The sequence below is a fragment of the Pyrgilauda ruficollis genome, unplaced genomic scaffold (genome assembly GCF_017590135.1).
Source record: "Pyrgilauda ruficollis isolate IOZ18807 unplaced genomic scaffold, ASM1759013v1 scaffold28, whole genome shotgun sequence".
NCBI lineage: Eukaryota > Metazoa > Chordata > Aves > Passeriformes > Passeridae > Pyrgilauda > Pyrgilauda ruficollis.
Genome location: NW_024524155.1, coordinates 493,434 through 520,699, shown reverse-complemented (window position 1 = coordinate 520,699; position 27,266 = coordinate 493,434). Strand labels below are relative to the sequence as shown.

At 39.1% G+C, this 27,266-nt stretch overlaps 1 protein-coding gene across 13 annotated transcripts in view; it reads left to right on the top strand.

Moving 5' to 3' along the window:
• The first annotated feature begins 7,886 nt into the window (after positions 1–7,886).
• The window catches only part of RALGAPA1 (Ral GTPase activating protein catalytic subunit alpha 1), a 130,612-nt gene continuing 111,232 nt past the window's right edge, over positions 7,887–27,266 (top strand). For 12 of the 13 annotated variants that reach the window (XR_005955485.1, XR_005955484.1, XR_005955479.1 and 9 more), the window contains exons 1-8: positions 7,887–8,252; positions 19,300–19,410; positions 19,913–19,962; positions 21,376–21,433; positions 22,094–22,137; positions 23,009–23,186; positions 24,854–24,969; positions 26,981–27,119. Coding sequence is in view for 4 of the 13 variants with exons in the window: in XM_041471840.1 (XP_041327774.1) it covers positions 8,147–8,252; positions 19,300–19,410; positions 19,913–19,962; positions 21,376–21,433; positions 22,094–22,137; positions 23,009–23,186; positions 24,854–24,969; positions 26,981–27,119 (802 nt within the window). In the remaining 9 variants the exon portion in view is untranslated. Of the gene's footprint in view, positions 8,253–19,299; positions 19,411–19,912; positions 19,963–21,375; positions 21,434–22,093; positions 22,138–23,008; positions 23,187–24,853; positions 24,970–26,980; positions 27,120–27,266 lie in introns of those variants that run through there. The other variant, XR_005955481.1, reaches the window with a different exon arrangement.

Here is a 27,266-nt window from a genome sequence, read left to right as displayed (position 1 = left end):
CCTCTTCTCCAAGAGCACTGAGAGAAAAATTAGACATAACTGACCTCCCACCCTTCAGTGTGCAAACTCCATCCCTTCTCTTCTTGCTGTCTCTGGCTTTGTAGTCACCCAGGGACACAGCACAACTTGACATGCTTTCTCCATATCCATTACGATTTTAATTTTTTTTTTCCTAGACCCATAGAATGGTTTCAGATTGAAAGGACTTTAAAGTTAATCTAAAGTTAAAGTTAGTCTGCCATGGGCAGGGACACCTTCCACTAGCTGCTCAGAGCCCTATCCAAACGGGCCTTGAACATTTCCAGGGATGGGGCATCCACAGCTTCTCTGGCTAACCCACTCCAGTTCCTCATGTCCTTCACAGTAAAGAATGTCTTCCTAACATCGAACACAAACCTATGATTTGTAAAAGAACTGCTGTAGCCCGCGTGGGAATCCTGAGTGCGTTCCTATATCCGCAGCAGTGGGCAGTGCAGTTGCCGAAGCCATCTTTCTCCTGCCCGCACTCCTCGCTGCGCTCCCGGCTCCCAGCACCGCCGGCCCTGCAGCGGGAAGAGGCGGCCGAGCGTGCCCCGGCCGGGCCGGACTCGGCCTAAGGGAGCTGGCCTGGCACAGCGTTTTTAAATGTTTAACGGAGCAACAGCCGCTGAACTTGTACCCAGGTTTTTCCCAGGAAACTTGTGAGTCCCAGAAGCCTGGCCAAGTGCTGGTTCACATAGCTTTAAAAACTGACCAAAGTAGTTGCCAAGGTCCTTCCCCCCGCCCCCCCAACCCCAATCTGGTATTCTTTTGCGGTAGCCCAGTTAAAGTGTTAGTAGTGATGACTGATAGTCAAATGGCTAAAAGGAGCTAGGAGATGGCCTGAAACAACACCGAGACACCCAGAAGAAAACCAGGAAATTTCACTAGCTGGATCTGATTTTTTTTTTTTTATAAGATATCCGTAGGGATTCAGAAAGGGAAAAAAAAACCCCACAAAACTAGAAGTAAAAATGTCTAACAATCCCTAATTCAGGTGTTGCCTTTTGGATTAGCAAGATAAAAAGACTAGAAATCAAAGGTTCTGGACTAGGAAAAAAAAAAAAAGGAACTCTACTGGAAATAGTTGCAGGGAAAGGAATGGCAGAAAAACAGGAAACCTTTGGCTTGATTGTAATTTCCTATTCAAACAGTTGGAACTAGGTCTAAAGGAGCTAAAAATAAACCCCAGAAGGAAATCAAAGTTCTCATGCCCTGGTGGAAATCAGCAACCAAGATGAGGAGTTAAGACAGAAACTTTTTTTAATAACACACAACTCTGCATGCTTCTATTCTGTTTATAGCCAGGAGAGGGGGGGATTACCCAGCTAAAGCAATATAAACATCTGTTGTGTGGAGAAAAAAGAAGTACTGGTAGAAGTTCACTTGACTGTCCAAATGGAGTGCTAGAAAATGTAAGAGCAAAGGGTACTTCTGAGCACTACATATGGGCACAGGGCTTATGGCAGCTTATAGTTTATTTCCAGACTATAAAGCTAATTTATCAGATCACTTATAAACCCTTAACATATAAAGTGGCAACACCTATCTTAACCAGCTCTCTAGGGGCAAATGCTAGAAGGAGTGGAGAAAGAAGAAATTCTATTTGGCCTGTTAGAGGACTTGCAAAGATTTTTGTTTAGTGTGTATAAATACATCTATGAATCCAGCCAAGTACCAGAGGACCAGACTCTGGACTGACCATTTCATCAATATAAATGAATGCAAGTGTAATGTGCCTACAAAGGTGTGATTTTTTTTTTTTCTGGCTCATGAGTTATGCCCTTCATTAGATTAAAATAACTATTAAGAAGGTGATTGTCATCATCCTCATCTGCTCAGCTCTGCATTTAATAGGGAGGTGGGGATTAACAGCTGGAGTTTTGTTTTTCTGTTATTTTCCAACAGTTAGAAAGGGACCATTAACAGGGACAGTTGGCAACCATGTAAAAATTCAAAAGTGGAAATTCTGTTGAAAACTGGTATTGAAAAAATTTGGATGCAATAACAATTATTTTAAGTAAGATGCTGGCTAGTAAAGATGTTAGTATCTCCTTTCCCAATTTGGGACGCCTTTAGAAAAAGCTAGGAAGGAAAGCTGTAATTTTACACCTAATTTATTGAATGGAGGTAGTGAGTATGTATCACTTTAGATTCTGAAAAGCAGTTACTAACTTTCTGATTACAAACCTGATTGCCAGCTTTTGTTGCAGTGAGTAGTTGCACAGTAACTGAGTATTTCTGACAAGAAGAAGACTGTAAAGGGAGAAACCAGAAATATATATATAATGTGAGTCATTAGGATACAGGTATAGATGAAACCTCAAAGGAGAAGCAGGGATGAAAGAGCTTTTGCCATGTGTGCAATATAGTGCACTATATCTTAATGAGCTGGAAATAACTTCTCATTAGGAGTCTCTCCCATTTCAAAGATGTAGCATGTCTTGGACTGGTTATCACAGGTCTGGCTGTTAGGGGTGAAGTCCTCCAGAGGTGACAGAAGAGCAACCTATTAACCAGAAAGAAGTGGTTGCCCTGGGGGGTTTGGACTCCAGCAAACCAAACTATTTCACTTTCTATCACCAAAAAATGATACACACTTTATTAAATCTAATTCTTCACTGTTGGGGACTCTTCACGTGTTGAGGGACGAGGCTTGATTCCATTTCAGAAGGTTGATTTATTATGTTAAATATTATATTAAAATACTACATTAAGACTATACTAAAAGAACAGAGAGATCAGAAGGCTACAACAAGAATAGAACAAAATAGAATAGAATAACAAAATCCTGTGACTAATCACAACCTTGGCACAGGTGGCTGTGATTGGTCATCAATAGAAAATAATCTACATGGACCAATCACAGATGCACCTGTTGCATTCTGCAGCAGCAGATAGTAATTGTTTACATTTCTCTCCTGAGGCTCCTCAGCTTCTCAGGAGAGGAAAAATCTCAGCAAAGGATTTTTCATAATATCATAGCTACACTTCACCCTCAGTTTGAAAGTGCAATATTAGGAGGTAGGTCACAAGAACTCTGAAAAGACTATTCTGCATGCAGGTCAAGATCAGCAGCAATTGAAAGTAGCAGTCATGGAGTGCCAGTTATGAGCTATGTTTGAAGGCTACTGGATTATGTTCATTCTTCAGATCATGTTTTTTTCAGGCAAAATACTGTGATATATGCTGCAAAAGGTGTAAAGTTATAGTAATCAAAATAAACACAAAGAGATACGACCTATTTCTAAAATATCAATTTTCCTCCTACGAGTGACATAACAGGAAAGACGGGGGCAAAATATTTCTTTTGATAGGAAATAGTCTGTACAAAATTCTCTCTCCCCTAGAGGCTGGCAGACATGCAGGGTTTCTTTTGTGCATTTGTCAATATTGCAAAACTATTTCAGAAGTTGGGAAAGAAAAGTAAAACATCTCAGTGGTTGAGTGTTGGAGTACTTTTGGTTAAAAGTTGTTGCAACTTCCACTCTATCAGAGTGTTCACATTTCAAAAGCTCTTTCCTATCAGATATGGGTGCTAGTGCTTACATTAGAATTCAAACATTGTGAGTTGGAGGTGACTTTGCATAGCAAAAGTCTAAATTCTCTGGCACTGCTGGCCAGGAATTAGTAATGATTACACCAGTTTTAAATAACTTCCACGTGTATGAGAGTTTCTGGTCATGACAAGCTCTTTACACCTTCTGTTCTTTGACACAGTCCTAACATGCTAAAAAGAAGGCTGACACAGTCCTAACATGCCAAAAAGCAAAACTTAGGTAATGGTTGTCTGTTGGTTTTGGTGATTTATTTGGTTGGTTTGAAGTTTGTTGTTTTTGGTTTTTTTTCCCCCATTGCACTCTCCCTGCTACTTTTGAAGCCATTGTCTGATTTTGATCTTATATTACATGACAGCATGAGTATTAAAGATATCAAGTTTCTTCATGTCTTGTGAAACAGCATTTGGAACAAAACCTAGTAATGTCCCAGAGGGGAATATGCGTTCACTTATCTTTTGTCCAAGGGACAGTGTCTTGGTTTGAAAAGACAGGTGTCTGCTAAGGAAGGCAGGAGCCTCTCTTGAAATGGAAAATGTAAACACCCTCCCTCTGAATTATTACAATTTTGAAATTAAGGGACTCTCAGGCAAAGATGTGGGAATAGGAATAACAGTTCTCTACTAGGAAAATTAAAACAAAAATGCAGTAATACAAAAAAAACACTGACAGAGTCAGAATACCACCTGGCACCCTGTTAGTCAGGGTGTTGGTAGCAGTCCCATTAAATGGTGGCTGCAGTCCTCCTGCAGTGACAGTGTGGTTCTGTTGAAACAGGGATCCTGTAGAAGGCTAGAGTTTTCCTCTGGAGATCCAGTGCTGGTGTAGATGGGCCTGGTCTTCCTCTGGGAATCAAACGGATAAATGCTCTCCTGGTGTTCCAAATCTCAGATTATATCCAGGTAGGAACACTTGGCTCCTCCCCCTGGGTGGAGCATCTCACAATGGGATGATGTAATTTTATCAGTCATGCCGTGAGACGCAATGGACCACTGACAGAAGGTATCTCCCTGGGCTGAGGATGGGATAAACTACACACGTAGTTAAGACTTAACTGCAGTCCAGCCTCTTGCCCATCCAGAACAGGTAGGGGAGGACTAAACAAAGGAAGGCTTATGGTGTGATGGGAGGTGATTCATGGCTTTCAGTGGCTAGAAAACAAATTTGGAGGAAATCTGGCTTCATGACTTCTGTAGTTCTTGGAAAAATTTATTCAAACTTGTGATCTTCAGTGCTTGGAAAGACTGCAGTGTTCTGGCTTTGTATAACACAGAGGTGTTAATGCTGATACACTGCTAATGACACAAAAGCAGAGTATAAGCTCATGAAAAGCTCCTTCCCTTAAACACAGAAGTATATAAGTTCCAGATTTCATCTGTGAGACACAGAGTTGTGCAAATGCAATGGGAAATCATGGGAATCATCATCTTCATAGGAAGAGGATTTTGTAAAGGGACAGCTAGCTGTTCCATTATTATTATACTAGAAATATATTAGAGGATCCTGATATTTGACTGCTTAGGTGAAAGTAGCAAACATCTCTAGTATCAATATGTTACACTAGAGTATTAAATTGTACAGTACTGTGGTTTTGACTACTCAAACTTAAATATCTAGTTTTGGGGGCCTTTTTCATAAAGTAAATAGTTGCCAATTAAATAAAAATTTGTTACTCCTGATGAACAGGAATACTGCTGCACAGGCAAAGCCATATATGCAGAGGTTCACAGCACAGTTTAAAGAGCCTTCTTTCTCAAAAGCAAGACAACCCTCATAGGAAGGACACTGAAGCTAAATATGAAAAGATCAGAAGCAGTGACACTTGAAAAAAATTCTTTTAAATTTCTTCTTTTCTTGAGAGACCATGTGGGCAAATAGGTCTTCAGTGCATACACCTCAAAGGGGTCAGGTTTTAAGATCCCACCCAAAAGATGGGAAATACTTAGTGAAAATCTGAATCACTTTAACTCACTTTTAATCATGTACCCGTATGTAGTGTAAATATCAGTAAGGCAAGAATTCCAGAAACTTAGATATCTGTAGCTGTATCAAAGAATTCAAAACATAATCTATCCATTGAGCATGTTGAACTGTTGAATTTGGCCACAGTTGAAGGGTTTGTGCTCTCTAGGATATATTAAAAAATACCTATATGTTTTCTGAAGTATTTGGCAACAGCTGAAATCTTAGGAAATCATAAATCCTAGATAAACTGGGAGAAGTTTTTTTATTGTATGAATGTGGTCCAATAGCCCCTCACTACTTTAAGTGTCCAATGGGGCCCTGTAGAGATCACAGAACCACAGAATCTGCTGAGTTGGAAGTGACCTACCAGGATCATCGAGTCCAGCTCCTGGCCCTGCTCAGGACCATCCCCAAGAGGCACACCATGTGCCTGAGAGAATTATCCAAATGCTTTCTGAACTCTGTCAGGCTTGATGACAGATAATAGAAGGAGGGAATAAAGTTCTGCAGCATTTCATTGTCTACAGTACTCCTCTAAAAGTTCAGTTAAACTTAGTTATGACAGTCCCCTTGTATCTGGACAGAAACATTTTAAAAATTTTCTCTTTAAAGTGGAAATGCCAAGAATTGGGCACAGTAATAGCAGCCTGGAATGCAGCAGAACCTAACCTCTGCCTAACTAATCCTGCTCTTTTCTAACCTTGTCCTTCATGCTTATTCAAAGAACCGAAGTCACATGCTTCAAAGTCAAGCCTTTGCACGATCATGGCTTTTCCTGTGCACAGAACATGCCCTTCCTGCCCGGTGTGCCTGCACAAGGAGGTTATCTATAGAAGCCATTATTATCTTGGTTAACACCACTCCCTCCTGTCATTTAATATTTTAGTGATGTCTTGCTCTATTATTTTTAATCTCATCTTGAGTTAAAGATCTAAAAATTAACAGAAAAGCAAGCAAATTATCCAAAGAAAAGATATCTCAAAGTTTTTCAATATGCAGAATTGTGTTTAGAATTAATGAAATTTAGAAATCAAAGTACATAAATCAATGTATCATTGTTAGATCTTAGAGAGCTAAAATGTACTGTGTTATACTAAACTAAATAATTGTAATACTAGCTAGTACCCAACATGCTGATCTTCAGATCTGATTTACAGAGATGGTAGAATATTTGAAATGCTTTGGGGCAGACCACATAAGTAGGCAGACAACACTGAGTCCCTCACTGATGCCCTGCTGGCTTTGTTCCCACTGCCCTTGTGCTTCTGACATTAACTGTTATCCGTCATTATTTTAAACACTTGGATTATTTATGTGACAGGTCTGTAAATGTTGACAATTCTTGGAATTTTAGGACAAGTCTCAAATAATGAAATATTTCCAATATTAAAAACTCCAGCTGTTCCAATCAGACTCTTAGCTCACAGAAGTGATCCTCAATCCAAAACAGAGTACCAGTGTCTGTTTAAAAATGTCCAAGTAAAGAGACACTGGAAAGAGTCTTAAATGATACTACAGCAGATGTCCATTGGAAAGTCCAAGGATTCTCTATCTCATGAATGCAAGCAAACTTTTAGGAGAAACTTGGGACTTTTTCAATACTAGTAATTCCATCCTCAGCAAGAGTTGATATGGCACCTCATCCATTTTCCTGGCTGTTGTTTGCCTTGCTGTGAGGTTGTGCATGGGACTGAGCCAAACATGTTCTCTTGAGCTCATTTGGCTTTGCTGTAGGAGCAGAAAGGACATGACCATCCTAACAGAGCGCAGAAGAAATGAGGATACCTCAGACCTTCGTGCCTGATGGTTCGGTCTCGATGCCAGCACCGCAGCTGAAGGCGTAGGCAGTGAAATCGGGGAGAAGCAATTTGGGCAGGAGCTCGGCGTGAGGAGTTGCAGCACTTTGAGGATCAGTGTGGAAAGAGGAACTATGAGACACATCGTTGCTTGTTGCACAACTAATGCTTGAGTAAAAGGTTTGGAGTCGCTGCCGTGATGAATACGGTCCCCACCTGGATTTTATTTCCTTATTGCTCACAGGATTGCCCCCTTACCCTGCAGTTTCTCTGTACAGCCAGCGTAGCTGTGCAATGGGATAACTTTACATTTCACTTACAAACAGCAGAAGTGCCGTTTCCTGCCCCAGTTAGTGCTGCCGAGCTGCGCAGGGGTGCTGCAGCGAGCCCCCAGCAGTCCCGCTCCGGGGCCTCTCCCCATCCTCGGCCCGGGCTGCGGGGGAGCGCGCGGCGCGGCCCCGCCCGGCGCGCCTCGGAGGTGCGCGGGGTAACGCCGCCGTGACGTCGCGACGCGGTTGCCATGGGGACGCCTGGGGTCGTACCTGACGGCTGTCGTGAAGCAGCGGGAGGAAAGCGAGGGAGGAAGAAGGGGGAGTCCAGGCCCAGCCCGGCCCCCGGCCCGCGGGGAGTTGGCTCCGCGCCGCGCCCCTCCGCCCTCGCCGCATCGCAGTCGGAGTCGGGAGGCGGCGGAGGTGGCGGCGGCGCTGCCGCCTCTGGCTATGTAGGGGCCCCAGAGCGGGCAGATCCGGAGGCCGCTGTCCGCCTCTGGAGCTCGGCGCCGGGGCCGGGCCCGGGGCCGGGCCCGGCGGGATGTTTTCCAAGAAGCCGCACGGGGACGTGCGGAAATCCACGCAGAAGGTGCTGGACACCCGCAAGGACCCACTCACCCGACTCAAGCACCTCCGCGTCCTTATCGGTGAGGCGGCCGGGAGGGGGGAAGGGAGGGGTCAGCGGGAACCGCGGGTCCCGGCGTGGGAAAGACCGGGAATTTGGAGGGACCAGCCGGCCGCCGGGGTGGGAGGCGGACTCGGGGCTCAGCCCCGGCGAAGAACCCAGCCGGCGAGCGGGGGAGACCCCCGCCCGGCATGGCGGGCCGGCGGGGCGAGACCGCAGCGATGTGCCGGGGGCTGCGGGACCCCGCGGGCGCGGCGCGGGATGCTGCGCTCGGCGCTTTTGTACTGGGACACGGGCGTTTCCGACTGACGGTGGCATTGCTTTGGGAACTGTGGAAGGAGGCGAAAAAGTGGTGTTCTTTCCACGTGAATTATTCTCTAGCATACACAAAGTGCTAAGTTGCTGCGCATGAATAAAAGTGGCTGGCGAGCGCAAATGGTGCCTGTAACTCCTGAGTCAATTTCCCTTACGTTCTTACAGTAACAATTTATATTTGTGTACATTTTCAAGGTAAGAGCTACAGTAGTAAGTGCTCACTAGCATAGATGTGAAGGAGCTTCTATACAGCCAGATTTAAAACACTTTTGATTTGCTAGTTGGTAAAGGAGGACACACAAGCCCTGAAGGGCTGCTGCAGTTCCATGTGAACTGCCATTTAACCTGACCAGTGAATTAGAAATTGTGATTATACGGCATAATTGCCTAATGAAAAAACCAGGGGAAACAAAAACAAACCTAGTTAACCATTCCAAGCTATCTGTTAGTTGCACTTGTTTGTAAAAATCTAAGTCATTGTCATCAAGCTATCCTTGAAAAAAGAAGCTTGGTCTGGAGTATCTTTTGGTGCTTCCGCCCTGTGAATGCGTGTGTTGCTTCTGACAGTTTATCAACACGTGAACAGGGCTGGGTCAAGGGCAACTGCATTCCGTGTTTAGCACAGAGTGCTGAATGGATTATTTTGGGTTCTGCCCACTGTCTGCTGGTATTTATGTATCTTGTCCTCCAAAGCTGGATTCTTTCTTTTCAAAGGAAAACGGCTATTGCTCCCTTGTTTTGTTTTGGTGTTTAAAGGAGCAGGTGTTCCCATATTGCACCATCTGCTGCTTCATGAGTTATTTTCTGCAACATAGTAATTATTGAGACTTGAAATGGAGAATAGTTGTGTAGCTATCTAAGCGACTTCAGAAGTCAGATGCATCCCCTTGCCTCACGCAGAGCGTACCACTCTTCCTAACTAGCTGTACTGGGCCAGCTGTGGCTGCTCTGTGTTGGTTTTTAGCTCAGTGGAAACATAAGAGGAAAAAACATTCTAAAGAAACTAAGTACCTCTCTGAATTCAGATTTCCTGGCTAAAGTATGTTGAGTATTTCTAGTTTTGCTTTTGTCTGCAAAACACTCTGAATGATTTTGATCTGATCTGTTCTAAATTTTCCATTTATGTTGCTTGCAATTGATTTACAACATTTTTTTCTTCAGCTTTCTTAATAATTGGATGACTTCTGTAAGTTGCAAGCCATAAGCTATGCCAAGCAGACATTCTTATCTAATCTAAGGTTTCAGTTTACTGGCTGTAGGACAGACTGAATTGGCTGGGGATGTTTTCATGTCCATCCTCCCCCCTCATTGTGTGTATCTCAGCTGTTGAAGCACAGCTCCCATGCATCGTTTCTCCAAGTTTGGGAGAACACAACGTGTGAGTGGCTGTGTAATTAGGGAAAGGCATAACGATACTCTTCAGCTTGTCTGTTTTGGATACATCCACAAGATTTTCTTAGGTGCAGATATTCTTAGGTGCATGAGATACAAAAATAAGGCCTTTTTCTAGACCAGAAGAGGAAGGTATTTCCATACATATTCCCACTGTAGAGCACGAGAAGTATACAGCAGATTATTTAAAGTCTGTCTTCTGGTGTGATCACTTCCTTGCCTTAATCCTTTCTCTGCTGCCTCAAGTGGCTTCCAAAACATAAATTCTATGCCCTTTCTTCTGCAGTTTTTTCTCTGACTATTCTTCAGAACCAGATTTTAAAAAATTAAGGTGTCCATGTAAGACAGACTGCTTCCTGTGGTGGCTTCTCATACAGGCACCATCCCACAGCTTGAGCAGTGAAGTGCTGCACATCATTTTGTCCTCAGTGATCATTCCCCCAGAATAATAATTGCCATGTTTCCCATGTGTGCAGAGGAGGCGTGTTAGCTATTGCCAGCAGACTCTCTGAGGGGATAGGGCAGGAAATCTCAGGTCAGCTGTGTTCAGCATCTTCCTGAAGGAAAAGTGATTTATTTTGTTTATTGCTCTTAGCCTCTGCACACTGGAGACTGAAAGGCTATCCGGAAGAGAATTTTCTGCAGTTTCACACCCAGGAAAAGAGAGAGAATTTTCTCTTGTTCTTTAATTTAGAATACTTTCAGTAGGCCTTCAAAGCATATTGGACCAGAGTTTTCTTTTTTTTTTTTCTCTGTACATTTTAGTCTTTGGTCAACAACAATAAACAGAACAATAAACAGGTATGGCCTTGATTTCATGGTTAAGACTTGAAGGGAGGAAAGGGAGTTCATTTTCCTGCTATTTTACCGAGTCATCCAAAGCAGCAGTTTTCCAGTAAGCCAAAATAATAGAATAGTCATGAATTGAGGTGCCTGCTTGTGCTTGTATGTATAGATTGCTGGCTGTCTACTAGTCAAAGAGAAATCTTAAAAATTTAATTATGGTACAAGACTGAGTTTGCATCCTCCAAGGTGTAAGTCAGGCACCATATAGTCTAAAAATATTTAAATTAGTATAATGCCACTTTTAGTAAGGATCAGAAGATACTGAACAATACAAAGCACGTGATATGAAGCTAAATGGATCGATAGCATAAAGGCCTGTGGCTTTTATTTTTAACAAATTAAGAGTAGTGTACATTAGATGGAATTTTTAAAATATCTTTTACAGAATAGCTTAGAGTGCAGTGATTTGTATTCTTTTAGGAAAATATCCTGTCATTGGTGACAACTCAGGTTAAATTTAGTAAAAATGCAAAAGAGTCTGCATAAGGATATATAGAAAATTTTGTGTCTTTTGTGAAGCAGTGACATACCATTGTATCAACTACCATTGCAGCTTTAGGAGTCTCATTGCTATAGTCATTATTTAGAAGATTTAGATATGGGATTAACTCAGATGAGAGTGAAACTTTAATATGAAAAGACACTGAAAGCTTTAAAATTCCTTTGTGTAGGGACAGAGGGTGAAAAGTACCTAAACATATATGAGAAAGTCTAGGAAATAACATCTGTTAAGGCTTGCCAAATTTGAAGTTGCAATAAATGATTTTTGTCCTGGGAAGCTCTTGAATGCTAGGCTAGTGATCAGTTGTAGGAATGCTGTGGGGAAATGCATTTGTTGTGGTTTGGGTTTTGTTTTTGTTTTTTCTGTTTTTGTTTTTTTTTTCTGAAACGCTTTGGTAGATAACTGCTCTTTGCTCTTCAGTCCCGTGTCATTCTCTGGGTCTCTGATCTACTTCAGTTTGGCTCCATTCAGCCTTTTTTTTGTAATTCAGGAGCTGGAGAAAATTCTGTGAAATTCAGGTGACTAAATCAGAATTGATTAAATTATTTTTTAAATACAATATATGACACATTTATGCATGTCACAGGTCCAAGGTTTTTTTAGTAGAAGTTAAAGCCTTTAGAAGACCTCTAAGAAATATTATTCTTGCTTAGAAATGCTAAGATTTGTAAAGATTGAAGTCTCATGTCTTGGGACTTAGCAGTGTATGAATAAAGGTAATCTACCTTTCATTGTTATCTTGCTGCAGTATATTTCTTGAAACAAATGTAACTATCTGGTTTCATAGATTTTATTCTTTTGAGATGTATTCCTTTCTTCCCATAGGGAAGTGTTTACCCCATCCTTCTCCATTTGGTTTTTTCTTCTCAGTTCTAGGAAGTGCCTGAGAGTCTCATACAGTTCCCTGGTGCTGATTTGGTCAATGTCAATGGTCAATGAGTTTTTAGCAAACTGCTCTGCTGTCTTGTCTTCCTGTATGCTGAAAATGCTGTGACAGCTGTGTTTACTATGTGTGACTGCAGTAGTTGGAGCATCCGAACCTTGACCGGGAATGTCGAACGAGATTCCCTTGGGTCTGTGTGGCAGCAGCGGGGCCTTGCTGGAAGGAAGGCTGCAGTGGTGCAGGTGTGATCACTGGGGCTTCTCTAGCTCATGGAAGGGAGGCACACTGTGTACCTTACAGAGTTAGGTATTGCCTGTACAATGATTTCCAGAAAAAATATTTCTATTATATATATATGTGTGTATATATATGTGTGTGTATATATATATATATATATTAACAATCCCCAGTCAACTAGCAGCTAATTGCAATTTTTAGGGTCATTAAAGTGGAAATAATATTGCATTATTCTTTTATATATTCTCTGTTTCATCAGATTTCAACATCAAACTAAAATGATATGATTTTTAAATGGTAATTTATAAAAGTTCATGCTAGTAATCTTTCAAACATCAGGTCTGGGTTTATATGTCCTTTTGCTAAAACAGAGCTTTGAACATTCTGCAAATAATTAAGACAGCTAGGTATGTTACCCTTCATAAGGTCATACTTTAACAATATTGACTTTTCATTTTGATATTCAGTATGTTGGTGTTTGATTAACCCTGTTGAATTTGAAGATTCAATCTGATGTTGGAAATGTATGTATTTTTTTAAAGCTAAAATCTCTAAATATTTGATGATTTTTGTAACATCCTACTGTGTGCAAGTAAATCAAATAAATCTATGGGTATAACATTTTCTTATAGGTCTGAGTTCTTAAAATACTTGCTTTCTTGTTGGATTTTTTTTTCCTCTCTCCTTTTTCACTTTTTTGTAGAGTAGAAGATACAGGTTTGAAATCTGTTAATCCAGAGTAAAGAAAAAAGGAAGTACATAGTTTCTCATGAATTACTTTATTTGCATCTGCTATCTGAAACTATGCTTCTTTTATCTCTGCAGCCATGGAGAGAATAATTGCAAAATGTGAGAAAACAGAGTAACTAAAGTGTAGGGAGTTTATGTTATCATTTTGTTTTGTTTTCTTGGTGATTGGTTAGTGCTGGACATCTCATGTAAATAGTCTTTGAAAGGGAAAAGTCAAATTACATGGGACAGAATGAAATGGACTGCATTGGACTTCCATTCTGATATATTGTTTAATATTAAACAATATACTTAAACAAAGACTGCATTCATTTAAAGGGATTTTAATTTAAGAAATCTATTTCGCTGGCAGTTAGCCCTAATGCTTCAGCTGGATGGCATTCATTGGTGTTGCACATCATCAATTTCAGTCATAAATGAAAAATGTTTTATCATTGTTAAAGTGACAACAAATGGGGAGCTACAACAAAAGTAGCTACCTGGAGTTCCGGTGGGTGTGCAAGGTTTTGGGGATTTTTTTGCAGGAGTCGTAGATTTTTTTTTTCTTTCGTGGTTAGTCTAACTGCAGAGAACATGTCACCGCTCACTGCTCAGGGATCTGGATGTGGATTGCATGAAGTGTAAGGACTCGGGCTTCATGTTCTGTCACTCTTGACTTTAACCCTGAACATGTTTTGGTCAGGAGCAGAGGGGGAAGATTTACTCTGCTTCAGTATTTTGGCTAATGTTACACTCGACTTGCAGAGTTCAGCAGTGGCGAGGGCTGCTGAACTGCAAGGCTGAGGGCTGGAGCCAGATCAAAGCTCCAGGGCAGACAAAAGGGAGGCTCTGACCACTCGGTTGCAAAGGAAAGGTGTGTAGGTTTAGCTTTGACAGTTCGGAATGAAAATATGTGCATTACTATGGAAGTGTTTGAAGTTGCTTAAATAAAAGCTTAAGCTCTGGAACACGTGTGAATTGTTGTGGATTTCTTAAGAGTTTACTAGTGTAACTCTGAGTCTGCAAGCATCATTAGAGAATTCGCTTGGGAAGCTGGCAGCTGCTTCTGCTCATTCCTGTAGGGCACTGGTGTTGTACCAGTATGTACGCAGATGATGTTCATTGGTTCTGTTAACCTACTTATTCATTTGTGATTTTTTTTTTCATTTGTATGTAAAGATTGTGATCAGGAGTTCAGACCTGTCTGATGCAAAATAGAAGCCCATCAGAAGATTTCTTTAAGTTACATTCCTTTTTCAGTACCAAAACCTTCAAGAATATTTTATTTGACAAAATTACCTTTTTTTAAAAAATGCTTTTGCTAAATAGCTGTTGGTTAGCTCTGAAACAGTAAGGGCTAATGTGAAGCGTTTGTGTGATAGATTTGCATTTGTGGTCTGTTATCAGGGCTCTTTCACTTTGGCAGTCTCTTAACTATGCCAGAGCCACCAGTTAGTTCCCGAGGTTTTCCGCTTAACCTTTCTCAGTTACATGCTTTTCTATTCGAGACGGTCCTTATGTAACCAGATCTCTCTACTGTTTTGTTCTAAAGAAACCCTTAAATATTTCAGCATGGAGAATTAAGAATTAATAAGTTTGATTATCCATTGAGAACATAGAAACCTTTGCTTTCTGGTGGCACCACTTTGTTACAGGGGTTGATACTGACCGTGTCAGTCCACGGCAGGCCTCTGCTTTACAAAAATAGATCCAGAATTCTGGCGGTCTTCCAGGTCATTGTTTGCTGCAGTTGTCAGTTTGGGTTTTGGTAAGGGCAAGGGAAAGTGACTTGAAAGCCAGCAAGTCTTGGAATTAGACAGGAAAATGTTTTCATTATACTAAGTGCTCTCACAATTTTACTTATAAACGTAGTATTACATTCTAAAACTCTTAAAATAGAGCACAAAATTAGCCACAACCTAATCTGTAATGATACAGACTGTTTTATTTAATTTCTGCAATGCACTGTGAAATGATGAGAGTTCTTTTCAGAAGAGTTTAAATATATGTCTGAAATCTGTTTTGGCAGGGTTTGTTTCAAGGAGAAAATGACATGTAAGCACAAAGAGACACAATACTGTGTGAAATTAAAATATTGTAAAGCAAGTAAGCTAGTACTTTTCTGCAAAGGACAGAACTTTAAAGGTAAACAATTAAAATATAAAATTAAAGCAAACCCTGCCAAAACAAAAAAAAAGCACCCTTGAACACAGAGATAGTATGGAGATCAGATTTGTACCAGTTTTTAAATTACAGAAAATTGTTAAGGAAAAAGCAGCAAAGATCCATGTTTTTTGCTGTTGTAAAGCATGGAGAAAACTGCATTTTCTTGACACACGGCTTTCACGAAATGCTGAAAATCTGGATTTTAGTGTATTGAACCTGTGCTTTGTACAGTAGAAACTTCAGTTTTTACCTCCCTTTGGAGTCCCAGTTTTCCCTTTCACATTCTGAGGAGCTTTTCTAACTGCTTCATATGGTGCCAGATCTATTTCTGCGTCCTTCCCTCCTCCGAGTCTGGACATAAGTGAGAACGCAAGGAGTACATTAGTTTGTGTTAGTTACATGATCTGTGGTAGAAGAATTAGTTTGTGTTAGTTACATGATCTGTGGTAGAAGAATATAAAGTGCTTTTGTTTAAAATGAAAAAATAGGAATGCACTGGAAGTTGTAGAGGAAAGCCTGTTTCTGTTTAATCCCATTTCACATTAAAAAAAGGCTATGTCTCTTTTCTTAAAAAGACAAAATACTTAAGTAGCCAAAGCAGAGGAGCAACTTCCTGCAAATTCTCAGTTCAGGGCTGTCTGAAAAGGATATGCTGCTTGTAGAGAAAAGACTTTTACATCTATGCAACATGCATGATACTTTGAGAGAGCACAGAGAAGAGACAGTGAGATGGTATTGGAGAAAATGGTTGTGACATGAGAATTGAGGAGATGCTTTTTTAGCTGATAACAAGAATAAAGGTAAACTGAATATTTTAGAGACATTGGGAAAAAACCCCAAATCCTTACTTAAGGAAGGAAGCTATAACAGCAGCATATAACTGGGAGTTTTAATGGTACAGTAATCAAGGAGAGCAGTATTCTCTCCATGCATTAGTGTGTGGACTGTGTTCAGTATAGATATAGCTGTGAAATTGAATGATGTGTACAGGTGGCCAGATCAAGCCCTCTTAAGGTCTACATAATTATCTCCATGCTGTATCTGCTAATTTTTGCCCTTCTCCTTCTTGCCATGATTCGTGTCAATGTGAATTTTAAACTTCTCAACAAATGCAAGGTTCCAAATTTGCACACCAGCAGCTTACTGAGTCACTATAGGCATCCTTTGATGATGAGCAGATGTTTCCTTTTGCTGTAGGTGGCAAGCCTGTCAGATGAACAACTGTTTTCCCTCCCTTAGGAGGAAAGCTGGTTTTCAGCATTAACAAAAGGAGTTAGTGGGTTTCTTAAAAAGCATTATTTTCACTTAATAAAAGAATAAAATTCCCATTAAATAAAATGTTATACTTTCTTCCATCTGAAGCAATAGTATTTATTACAGAATATAGTTGTTGTTAACTGGTTTCAATTTTAAAAACTTGCTTTTGATTTTGCTATCAAGTGTGATCTTAGAAAGGAATCAGAGTGAAATGCATTTGCTGTAGAAATTGCGAAGTCAAGGAATTTTTTACTCTCCTCCGAGTCTTGCAAGCTATAACAATATTTTGAAGGTATGCTTTTAAAGTTAATTGGGTGTTAGTGGTAGTAATACAGGTCTACCAATGCTTCTTCAATCATTTTTGAGGTGTTTGACACATTTTTCTTAAATACATACAAAACAAACTAACAAAAAATTTTTAAAAGGACAGACTTCTGAAATTACACTTCACCTTCCACTGAAAGGCAGAATGTCTTACCACAGTACCAGTTGTGCATATGCAATTATGTGGTAAAATGACAGTCACTGTTCAGCTGGTTATGAAGACAAGCCTTCAGTTTGTTTCCTGAAGAATTTAGGAATAGCGTCTCCAAAAATTACTGACTGTTGTGTTAAGATTGAGTGTTTAAAAGAATACATTTGGTTGAGGCATTTGGGGTTTTTCTGTTGGTCTGCTTCAGAGCCGACCCATGTCTGAGGAAAGAATAAGGGCCTGTTTCAGGAAACAAAACATTTAACATGTCTGCAAAAATGCAGCACTCTTGTGTTTTGATTGGAAGAGACCCTGTTTAACTGCTTCCTATCCTTTTCAGTATTTGGAATCAGTATTTTCTGCACCTTTGCACTGAGTGAACCATTCCACTGCTGTCTACATGCAATCCCTATATAGTCCTATAAACTACAAGATACCTTCTGTCACCCTTCTTTCTCCTGAAAGCCTCAATTCTTGCTTTCTTTTTCTTCTTTAATCCTTCCATCTCAAACTTTTGATTTTTCTTCTGGTATTTTCTTGTCCCTAGCCTAGAACTCACTTAGGGCTCTACCCATGAGTGGAAGCAGTTGTAATGGTTGTGCCTATGCTCTAGTCACAGCTCCATTTTGTGTGCTTTCCCTGATCAACTGAAAATCATCATTCAGCTTCTTTGAAGTGGAATTGGTTTTTGTTGTCCTAAACTGTAGCAGTTCAGCTGCTGATCTGTAGGTGGTGTGGCAGTTTCTGCAAACCCGGGGGTTTGGTAAGCCTGTGGATGGTCAGGCACATACTTGCTGCTCTGGACCACTGTTTATTCCAGCTGAGCTGCCTTGCTTAAGAGTTGATCTTGGATGCTGATATAGCACTATCTGCTCCAAGAGCACCCTGGCTCTACTGCACTCATTATGCAGGATGTTGGCAGAATGCTGTGATACAGCAAAAGTTAAAGCTGTGTTGGAAACTTTTTTAGCAAAACTTGTGTCAAAATTGAGTTAATAGTCCTTTAGAGCTATATAAGAAAACATAACTGAAAATAAGCCATGCTTTTGGCCATCCTTTCAGTTCATTGTTCCTGACTTTATACTCTACCATTTATATATCCAGTCATGTGAGATGATAAAAATTGATGTCATTCTAAAAAGGCTTAAAAACTCTGTGATCCAATACAGAATTAGAAGGAGCTTTTTAGAAGACGGTGAAAGAGGATGTTTCAGTGTATACAGCTGGTGAATGGGTATAAAGGTTTTGTTTGACTCACCTTTCTTCATGTTTTGCTTTTGTTTGTTACACATCAGTATTCTGAATAAGGAGCGTTTTGTCATTTAAAATGCTGTCTTCCTGTTCCTCTGTGCTTCCATGGTATTGTTTTATCCACCTAGTTTCTCAAGTCTTATGTAGTTGAATAACAGGACAGGGAGTGTCTAGACAGTCTGTACTAAGGCTTGATTGTTTAAAGTGATCACTTTAAAATTAATCTGGATAAATCACTGTGTATTTCTATGTCAGGAATTTGCAGAAAACCATCTAGAGGGTTAAGGAAGAGAGTCTGGAAAGCTTCCTGGGGTACACAAGAAAGCACATTCCCCTATATTTAGAGTGATGTTTCTGCCTCAGGGTATCCCTGAGATCCCATTTTCTGATTTCCCTAGACCACACAATCAAAGGAGTGTGAGGGACTAAACCAGACTAGAAAGTAAAGTGCATCTTGAAACTTGGAGGGAATAAGAAGGCAACAGTGGGAATCCAGTGCTGCTGTTTGCATCCTCCCAGCTTATCTATCAATGGAGCAGATGTGTTCCTCACTTAACATCCTTCTTCCACTTTCTTTAGTAAACTTAGTTGTGCTTAGTAATTGCAGTTGGAGATTGTGATGGTCTTTCTGTTGTAGAGTTTGGGCAGTGTCACAAGCTTTATTTCTATTAAATTAACAATTGAAAACAGATTCATCTGTACAGTGCTAGTCCTGATGGAATTTGGGTTCATGACTGGCATTTGTTGGCATTACTATCATGCAAACAATGGGTGTGCAAGAAGATGCTGCTTCCCATTCTAAAATTCACTCGGCACTTACGGCATGCCATACTGAATTTCATTAGCCTCAGAGTAAAGAATTAAAACTTCAATGGTTTCTTTAATTATTCAGTTATTTATTTAAAAACCAATAATTTTTATTTTAAATATCTTCAGTTCTTACTGCTGGATAATGGTGTGTAGTGGTTGACTCTGAATATTTGAAATAAATATAAATAATGTTCTGTTCTGTTTTTCAGACAATGCAGAATCAATTGATCTCAAACAGTTTTTTGACCTACATTTTTCACATATATATTATGTGTTCTTCGAAAACTTTGTGACTATTGAAGTGGGCCTTAAACAAAAAGGTAAGTATTTCAGACAGAACTCTTTTTGTTTTGATGCTTGTGCCTTTGTTATGAAATAAAGTAGGGTGCTATAAATAAAGCTCTGTGTGGTCACAAATGACAACATCAATCGTGCAGAAGTATGTCTAAGAACTAACTTTGCAAATGAAGGCAGAGCAGTGAGATATGCATTCAGTGGAGGTGAGCAAAAAGTGTTTGTTCTCTGATGACTGTGTTTGCCCTTTTGCAAAGTGAGGATTCTTAATGTGTTATACTTTGTATTCTGCAGAATTATTCTTTAACAAGATATTGTGCGACTTAATCTCTCCCAGTTGTGGATGCCACAACAGGAAGTTATGCAAATTGTAGCTGCTATACACTGTATTTGTGGAGTATAATTTTTATTTGTAGAAGCAGTGCAAAGTTATGGTTGTATAAACACATTTAAGGATCTTTGTTTTGATAATGAAAGTGCATCTTCTATTTATATTTAACTGTTTTAACTATTTATTTTTGCAACTAGGTCACAAGTCTCAGAGAGAAGAATTAGATTCTATTCTTTTTATTTTTGAGGTAAGATATTTTCAATATTTTTTGCTTTAAGTCCTATTATTCTACAGTTATCTGTAAATACACTTTGCATTTAACTGCATTCTGTCTTACTTCTGCATAGGGCTGAATTTATGTGCTTTGTTTTAAAAATAAAAATTTGACTTGCGGTTTTGCAAGATGTCTAAACTGGAAAAACATGTTTTTGTGTCTCTAGATAGTTGATTACTCTTTGGTGGTGGTATTTCCCCATCATGTGTTATACACATTGAAATTCATGGAAAGGTGATCTCTGTTTAGTCATGATGTTTTTGACCTTTTTATTGCATGTTATCTCTGATTTTTCTCATAATAGATTGCTACTGCAGAATTTTTTTTTATAGATCCTTTAAAAAAATATTCCTTATTTTAAAAAATATTATTTGAAAATTGCATTTCATTATATTCTTTCCAAAAGCATATATTGACATAATTAAGATGCAATAGACACTAATGAAATAATTTAATAAAATCAGAACATTTCTAAGCAGACACTATGGTTTAGAAATAGCTTAGAACGTCACGTTTTTGTCTCTTCTTTTTGATGGAGGCTTCTAATTATAGAGCAAGGATTGTGTTTCTTAAAAATATGCAAGGTTAAGAGCTGATCAATGCTTATCACATGGTTGAGTACAAATTCAGTTGTTATTTTTTATTAGTGAGGTACACTGGTGAATATGAAAAAGAGCTAGTTCATTTGTTCACTAGTTCCTGCATAAAGGAATATTAGGTGATCTGTGCTTTGGAAGCACTTGCATGGTGTGCTGGAGGGCACAGCCAGGAAAAATCAGGTTATTTACAAGTTGCAAATGCCTCTAGTGTAAATGTTGCAAGTCTTACATGGTAGATTTGGAATTACTAACTGTGCTGTGTTTCTTGTTTCTGGAGATGATCATTCTATTTGTAGAGGTCTTGTCTTCACTGTTTTGCTGTAGTAAAAATGAGGGCTTATTTCCCCTTGGTGGAGAAGGCTGAAGCACATGTTTGCTTGTGCCACAGAGGCAAGTAGACAGCTGAACATCCTACCTGAAGCCGTTAGAAAGGTGAAATAACTTAATGCAATCTGTTGTGAACCAGAGCAGCTGAGACAGACCCTGATCTCATTCCATTCCCTATGTTTAAGCAGCAGTGTCTGTCAGAGGAGTAGTGCAGCCAGATGACCTGCAGTGACATCTGAAGTCTCCAGTGCAGGACTTACAGACAGGCTGTCAGAGCCTTTGGGCTTCTTAACATTAGGAATGGGGTCACCTTGAAAGGACAACAATGCTTCCAAGGAAAACATTGTGGGAATTTTCTAAGTTGATGCTTCAGCTTCTGATCTGTGGCCTTGTGAAAGGGCTGTTTGGTCTTTCAAGAGTGATATCTGCAACATACATCCTTGGGTTTTGGTTTTTTTAGAAAATTTTACAACTCCTTCCTGAAAGGATTCATCAGAGGTGGCAATTTCATAGTATTGGTAAGTTGATTTTCTTTCCCTCTCCCTTTCCCTCTCCCTTTCATTTTACTTTTTATTAGTAGCTACCAGTTAGTGGCTACTATGCCATTCATTTCCTTAAAGTTTAAGAGGCTTAACAGGGGTTATGGTCCAGAGAATTTTGCAAGCTAGGTGAAGGAAAATAAAAAAGAAAAAAAAAAAAAACAGACAAACCCCCCCCGCCAATGTAATGAATACTCTTCTGTATAGATTTATATCTGGGAATATAGAAATAGAAGAGTGGCTGAGAAAGAACAAGGACAGGTGAAAAGTTTGGAGTTTGAAATTTTTTTTTCCTTATTTTCTTTCTCTTAGTAATACATTTCAAAACTGACATGAGATGTTTGTAAATAGGGAATTCTGATTTTATGCATTGTGATGACTTGATTTACTTTTAATGTTCACATCTCAAAAGTCTTTGAGAAAAAATTCTATGAGTAGGCTGTGAAAGGTGATACTTGATTTTTTTTCCCTTCTGGCATAGAGTCAGTTGCTTGAAGGTATCAAGGTCACCAAGATTAAATTGGAGATTGCCAAGGACTTGTTTAAAAGTGGCTATCAAGTCTGACCGAGAACTCTGACATTTTACTTAATGTAGAAAGAATAAAAGCAAACAAATTTTTTTTCTCCTTTTTTTTTTAGGGTTGATTTTAAAGAAGCTTCTTCACACTGGAAATTCATTAAAGGTACTGCAAAAAGTTGCATGCAATTTTGTCTACAATACTTAAAAATAGAAATAAGAACTTAAGGGCAAATTTTTACAGTAAAAACCTAGGAATGAGAACTAGATCATGACTTGCGTATCGTGCAAGAATGACTCCAAATCATCAGCTTTATCTCAGTAAAACTACTTACAGTAGTAATGTGTTTATATAGTGTAGCCAGCAGTTTCGAGGATTTTGCATTAACAAAGTAGTAAGTATTGATTGTTCATTGTTAGGGCAAGGATGCTGATTTTGGGGCTCAGTCTACCTTGGAAGTGGAAGATTATCTGTGCCAGAGAGGCCTGCTGGTGGGTAATTTGAATGGTTGGGACAAAACAGCTGCACCACTCCTCTGTAAACCACCTGCAGGCTTCTCTGGTACTGATATTCTCCAGTATGAGAGCCAGGAAGGGAGTGCTCTAGGACTCTACCTTTTTTGAAGAAGAAATGGAAGCTGGTAGAAACGGCCTTTCTGGTACAGAGTGCTCACTCGGTCAGTTGTTATAATTAATGAACATATTTAGAAATTTTATGTTGGTCTTTGTATTTTCTGAAAAATTCATATGGCATCTTGCAGTGGTGTAGTCAAGCAAGTGACAAGACATGTTGGTTTTCTTCCTCTTCTTTCAGAGAAACTCCTGTGAGAAGTTCTTTGAGGCAAACAGCAGTGAAGGTGCCAGGCTTGCCCTTGCATTTCATCAGGAGCAGCAGATGTGTTAGTTTCACTCTGCTGATTGCTGGGGGTCATACTGTCTGTCATAATTTTTTTTATCTCTCCCCTTCTCCCTTCAGGACAAATGCTTTTTTGTTTTTTCTGGCACAAGATAACTTATTCCATGTTTTTTCCTTTAAGATACGTCGAGAGGGTGTGCGTCTCTTTCTTTTGTGGCTGCAAGCACTTCAAAATAACTGTAGTAGAGAACAATTATGGATGTTTTCTTGCTTGATTCCTGGATTTTCATCACCACAGTCTGAATATGGCCCCCGAACACTAGATAATCTCATTAACCCTCCCCTTAATGTCCAAGAAAGTAAGTAATTTGGTAATATTACTCAATCCTCAACATAATTCAAATCTTGTCACAGACGAGGGAGGTTGAAGTAACTGATACACATACATACCCAGGGAGATAATGGAGCTGAGATGAGTTTCTTAGCAGTTTGTCAGGTCTTCTGTAGCAATTTCTGTCTTTTTTGTTGTTGTTCAGAATTAGTTGTTTTTTGTGGTTGTTGGGGTTTTTCCCTCCAAGTTGGTTATTGTAGTTTTTGTTGTTGTTCAGAATTAGTTGTTTTTTGTGGTTGTTGGGGTTTTTTTCTCCAGGTTGGTTATTGTAACTTAATGCATAGTGGTGAAAATAAACTGACCAATTGTGTGTAATTCTTAAAAATTGCAAGAGGATCCTGCATTTACTGCAAACTTGCACAGGTGAATTCTCCTTGTGCTGTACACTTGCACTGGCTCTGTTCATCCTCCAGGGGGCAGGCTGCGCAAAGATGTTTTTGGTGTGCCCTTCAAGAGAATGGGTGGTTGTTAGGCCAGTGTATAAGGACAAATGTGTCTGTGTATCACCAGGTAATTAAAGTTGTCGTATTCTTGCAACTTAGAATCTTCAAAAAGAAACAGACCTTGTAAATTGCAAAACTTGAGGTCTTAAAAGGTTTGCATGAGTGGAAAAGCTTGACCATTCTGAGATGAGGTTTTTATACTTTCTGGGGTTTTGTTTGTTCGGGTTTTTTTTAATGGTAAGGTAATTATTTTGGCTCTAATCAATAGAGTGAGGATGATTTTTCTCTTAAGGTGATTCTTAGGACAGTTTTTCCTTTGTACACTCTAGTATTAAAGTGCCTCCTAACTCAATTTATTCTTGATAGTGGGATTTGAAGCTCATTTATTAATGATTTGCAATTGGATGGTGTCTTTGAATGTAACTGCAAACTGTGCATTCACATAAATAGGACTAAAAACTTGAATGCTTTTTCCCCTGAATGTTGTGATTTGCCTTCTTTCCATCTTCTCTTAGTATTTGAGTATTTTATTGCTTGTAGAGGAAAGCAGCATCTCCATGACTAGTAATTAAATTTGCTGGAACACACCAGACAAATTTCATGGCAGGATAGCTCTGCAAGTAAAATTTTGCTGCCTACTTAAGCCCTTTTTGGAGTTATCTTGTGAAATTCGGAGTGCAAAGAAATTCAGAGTGCAAAGATTGAAATGTGAACATCTAACTACAGGAGCAGGAGAAAAATCAACTCTGAACTAGCTTTACTGCAGAGGCAAAGAAGAATACAGATAGTAAAACTTAAAGGAAATGTAACTGATCAACTGCTAAATGGGAAAATGGTGAAAGATATAAAGATTTGGCATTTGTGTAGCACAGGTGTTACACTATTGTTTGCATAAATTCCAAACAAAATTTAAAAAAAATTTTTAAAAATTTGGGGTTGGCAGGTAGGTTCCAAAAGTGCATAGAGAATACCTACTTATTGTCTGCTGTGCTTTTTATATATGTAAGAAATTAGATCCATGGTGGTTTAGAAGTTAAAATTTCCTGATTTTCATTAATCTATGGGTGGACTGTTTTACCTGTGACTGTCTCTGCTGCTGCAGTGCATTTCTACTTTCATAACTTCATAGATGTTTGCGCATGAGAAGAAACGGTCTAAATGTTAAATGTACTTCTGTTTTTTCTTTAAATAGCTCAAGTGACTATAGAAGAAATCACTCCACTTGTTCCTCCGCAATCAGGAGATAAAGGACAAGAAGATTTAACAAGCTATTTTTTAGAAGCACTTTTGAAGTACATGGTAATTCAGGTATGTTCCATAGTTTTCAAGCAAACAAGTGTGAAACAATTTACACCTCTTTGTTCTTTACAGTAAGTTTTTTACTTGCAGCACTGCAAATGCATATAAAAATGTTTTGAAGAATCCTTCCTTGCCACTCCCTTTTTTATAAATAGCAAATTCTTCTAGAAAAATGTTCCCTTGTCTTCTGTGTGAAGATTCCTAGATCTTTTGCCAGAGGATCTTCCATCAGATTGTAGCACGGAGGCAAAACAAGACTTGTCAGTCACTTCTAGCAATACTGATTTCAGCTCCATTCTCATTTTCATCTTCCCTTCCCTGTCCAGTTGCCTTCAACCAGTGGATCAACTGTGTGCAGAAAATGAAGAGTTGAATGAGTATTTAGTCCATGGTGTGCAACTCGGACACATCATGTTCTTCCCTTTGGAGTTTGACAATTCCATGATCTCAGCCAGTATGGGGCATAGCAACATCTTCTGTCAAAAACTGTGGCTCAGCTGTTACATGTTATGTAATTGATTTGCCGGCCAGTTAGCACATGCAGCTTCTGAGCCTGCTGTGCTGTCATGTGCTGCATGACATGGTAGGTGTTGCTGGTCCTGCCTTCAGTGTCAGACTTGTCCCTCAGAACCCAGCTGGGTACCTATAAATTTTTCTTCACACTTAGACAGGTTTTGCTAGAGAAGGTGGACAGTGTACAAATATATGTTAAACATTTCATGGCTTCCCTTTATCCATCTTTCTCGGTGCACTTGCCATGCTGGAATAATTTCCAGCCTCATTTTATTGCTTCCAGCATCTCCCACTTTGAATAGAGGTCTTCATACTTGTGATCTGTAGGGTTAGCTTAATGCTGGCTATTTACTTTGAAGAAAAATAGAAAAACATAGTTGTCTTATATTTTTGAAGACAACTGCCTTTTCTGTAATAAATTGTTAGTATTATATTTAAATTCCCATAAGTCATTGAGGCAGGTGTCATAGAGCTTGTTTGCTGTATGAGTGCTGAAGTAGTTCTCTGAAGTCCCTTTAGAGGCCACTGATAATTGCAAGGTTCTTTGATACTAAGTTCTGATAAAGGACTTTGTGTCACTAAATTATATATATATCTCAGCTATCTGTTGAGTTATATTGGGGGTGAAATATATGCATATATATTCCACTCTAGACATCTGTTGCCCTGAAAGTGAATCATAATAGAACTGTGGCCTTTGAGTAAGAAATGGAGAAGTAGAGGGGAAAGGGAAAAAAAAAAAAAAAAGAGAAGGGAGTCTTCCTTTCAAAAAAAAAAAAAAAAAAAAAAAAAAAAAAGAGAGAGAAGGGAGTCTTCCTTTATATTATTTGTGATAGATTTGGTAGATTACCTAGCTCTGCAGGAAGATGGATTCTCATGTATTTCTTGAGGATCACTTACCATGCTTGGTACTGCTTACCATGTAGGAAAACATTTCATAAAGAGGAATGCTTAGCACTCACAATCCATGAAAGTACATTTGTGTAACTGAACTTCAAAGTTGTATCTTCTGCTGCTTGTGGTTGAAAAATGTTTGTTTGATGTCGCCAATTACACAAATGAATCCAAATACCTATTATAATGACTATATGGACACTTGTAAGTCAAAATGTCTAAAAATGTCTAAAAATTTGTCAAAGAAATATTTTGAATGGCATGGGTAGTTACTCTTTTTTAAATTAAACATTTTGAAATATAAAATCAGTATCATCAAAACCAGTCAATTTGGGCATGCTCCCTGCTTTGGCAAGATGACTGCAAAAGCAAGTGTATTTCTGTTGGTTTCAGTATTTTATGTGTTCAAGTTCATTTTGAAACAATATTTTGGAAGAGAATGGTCTTTGTTTCATTGACATTTCCCAGCTAGTTTCTGTTTCATCTTTCTAAAACTGTTTATTAAAATATATATGATTTTGTTTCAAAGAAATAACTTAAAAAGAGGGCTTTTCATCAGTTACCTGTTTCTTCTACTTGTAGATATTTACTTTGTCCAAATTCTTGTTTTAAGGTTAAGAGTTTAGAATGGAAGAACAAGGAAAACCAGGAAAAGGGATTTTCATTTTTATTCTCAAATTTTAAGAAATACTACTTACCTTCTATTTTCCCAAACATCTGTAAGGAGACCAGCTTGTATAACCCTATACTTGGTAAGTGTTAACACAGCTGATAAAATCATTACATTTTATCTAATGTTATGATCTGATTAGTGAGAGATGCCTCTGCCCAAGTTAAGGTGACAACAAGACCAAATGCTGGTTCAACAGTACTGACTTTTTTTTGTAACATTGATTGCA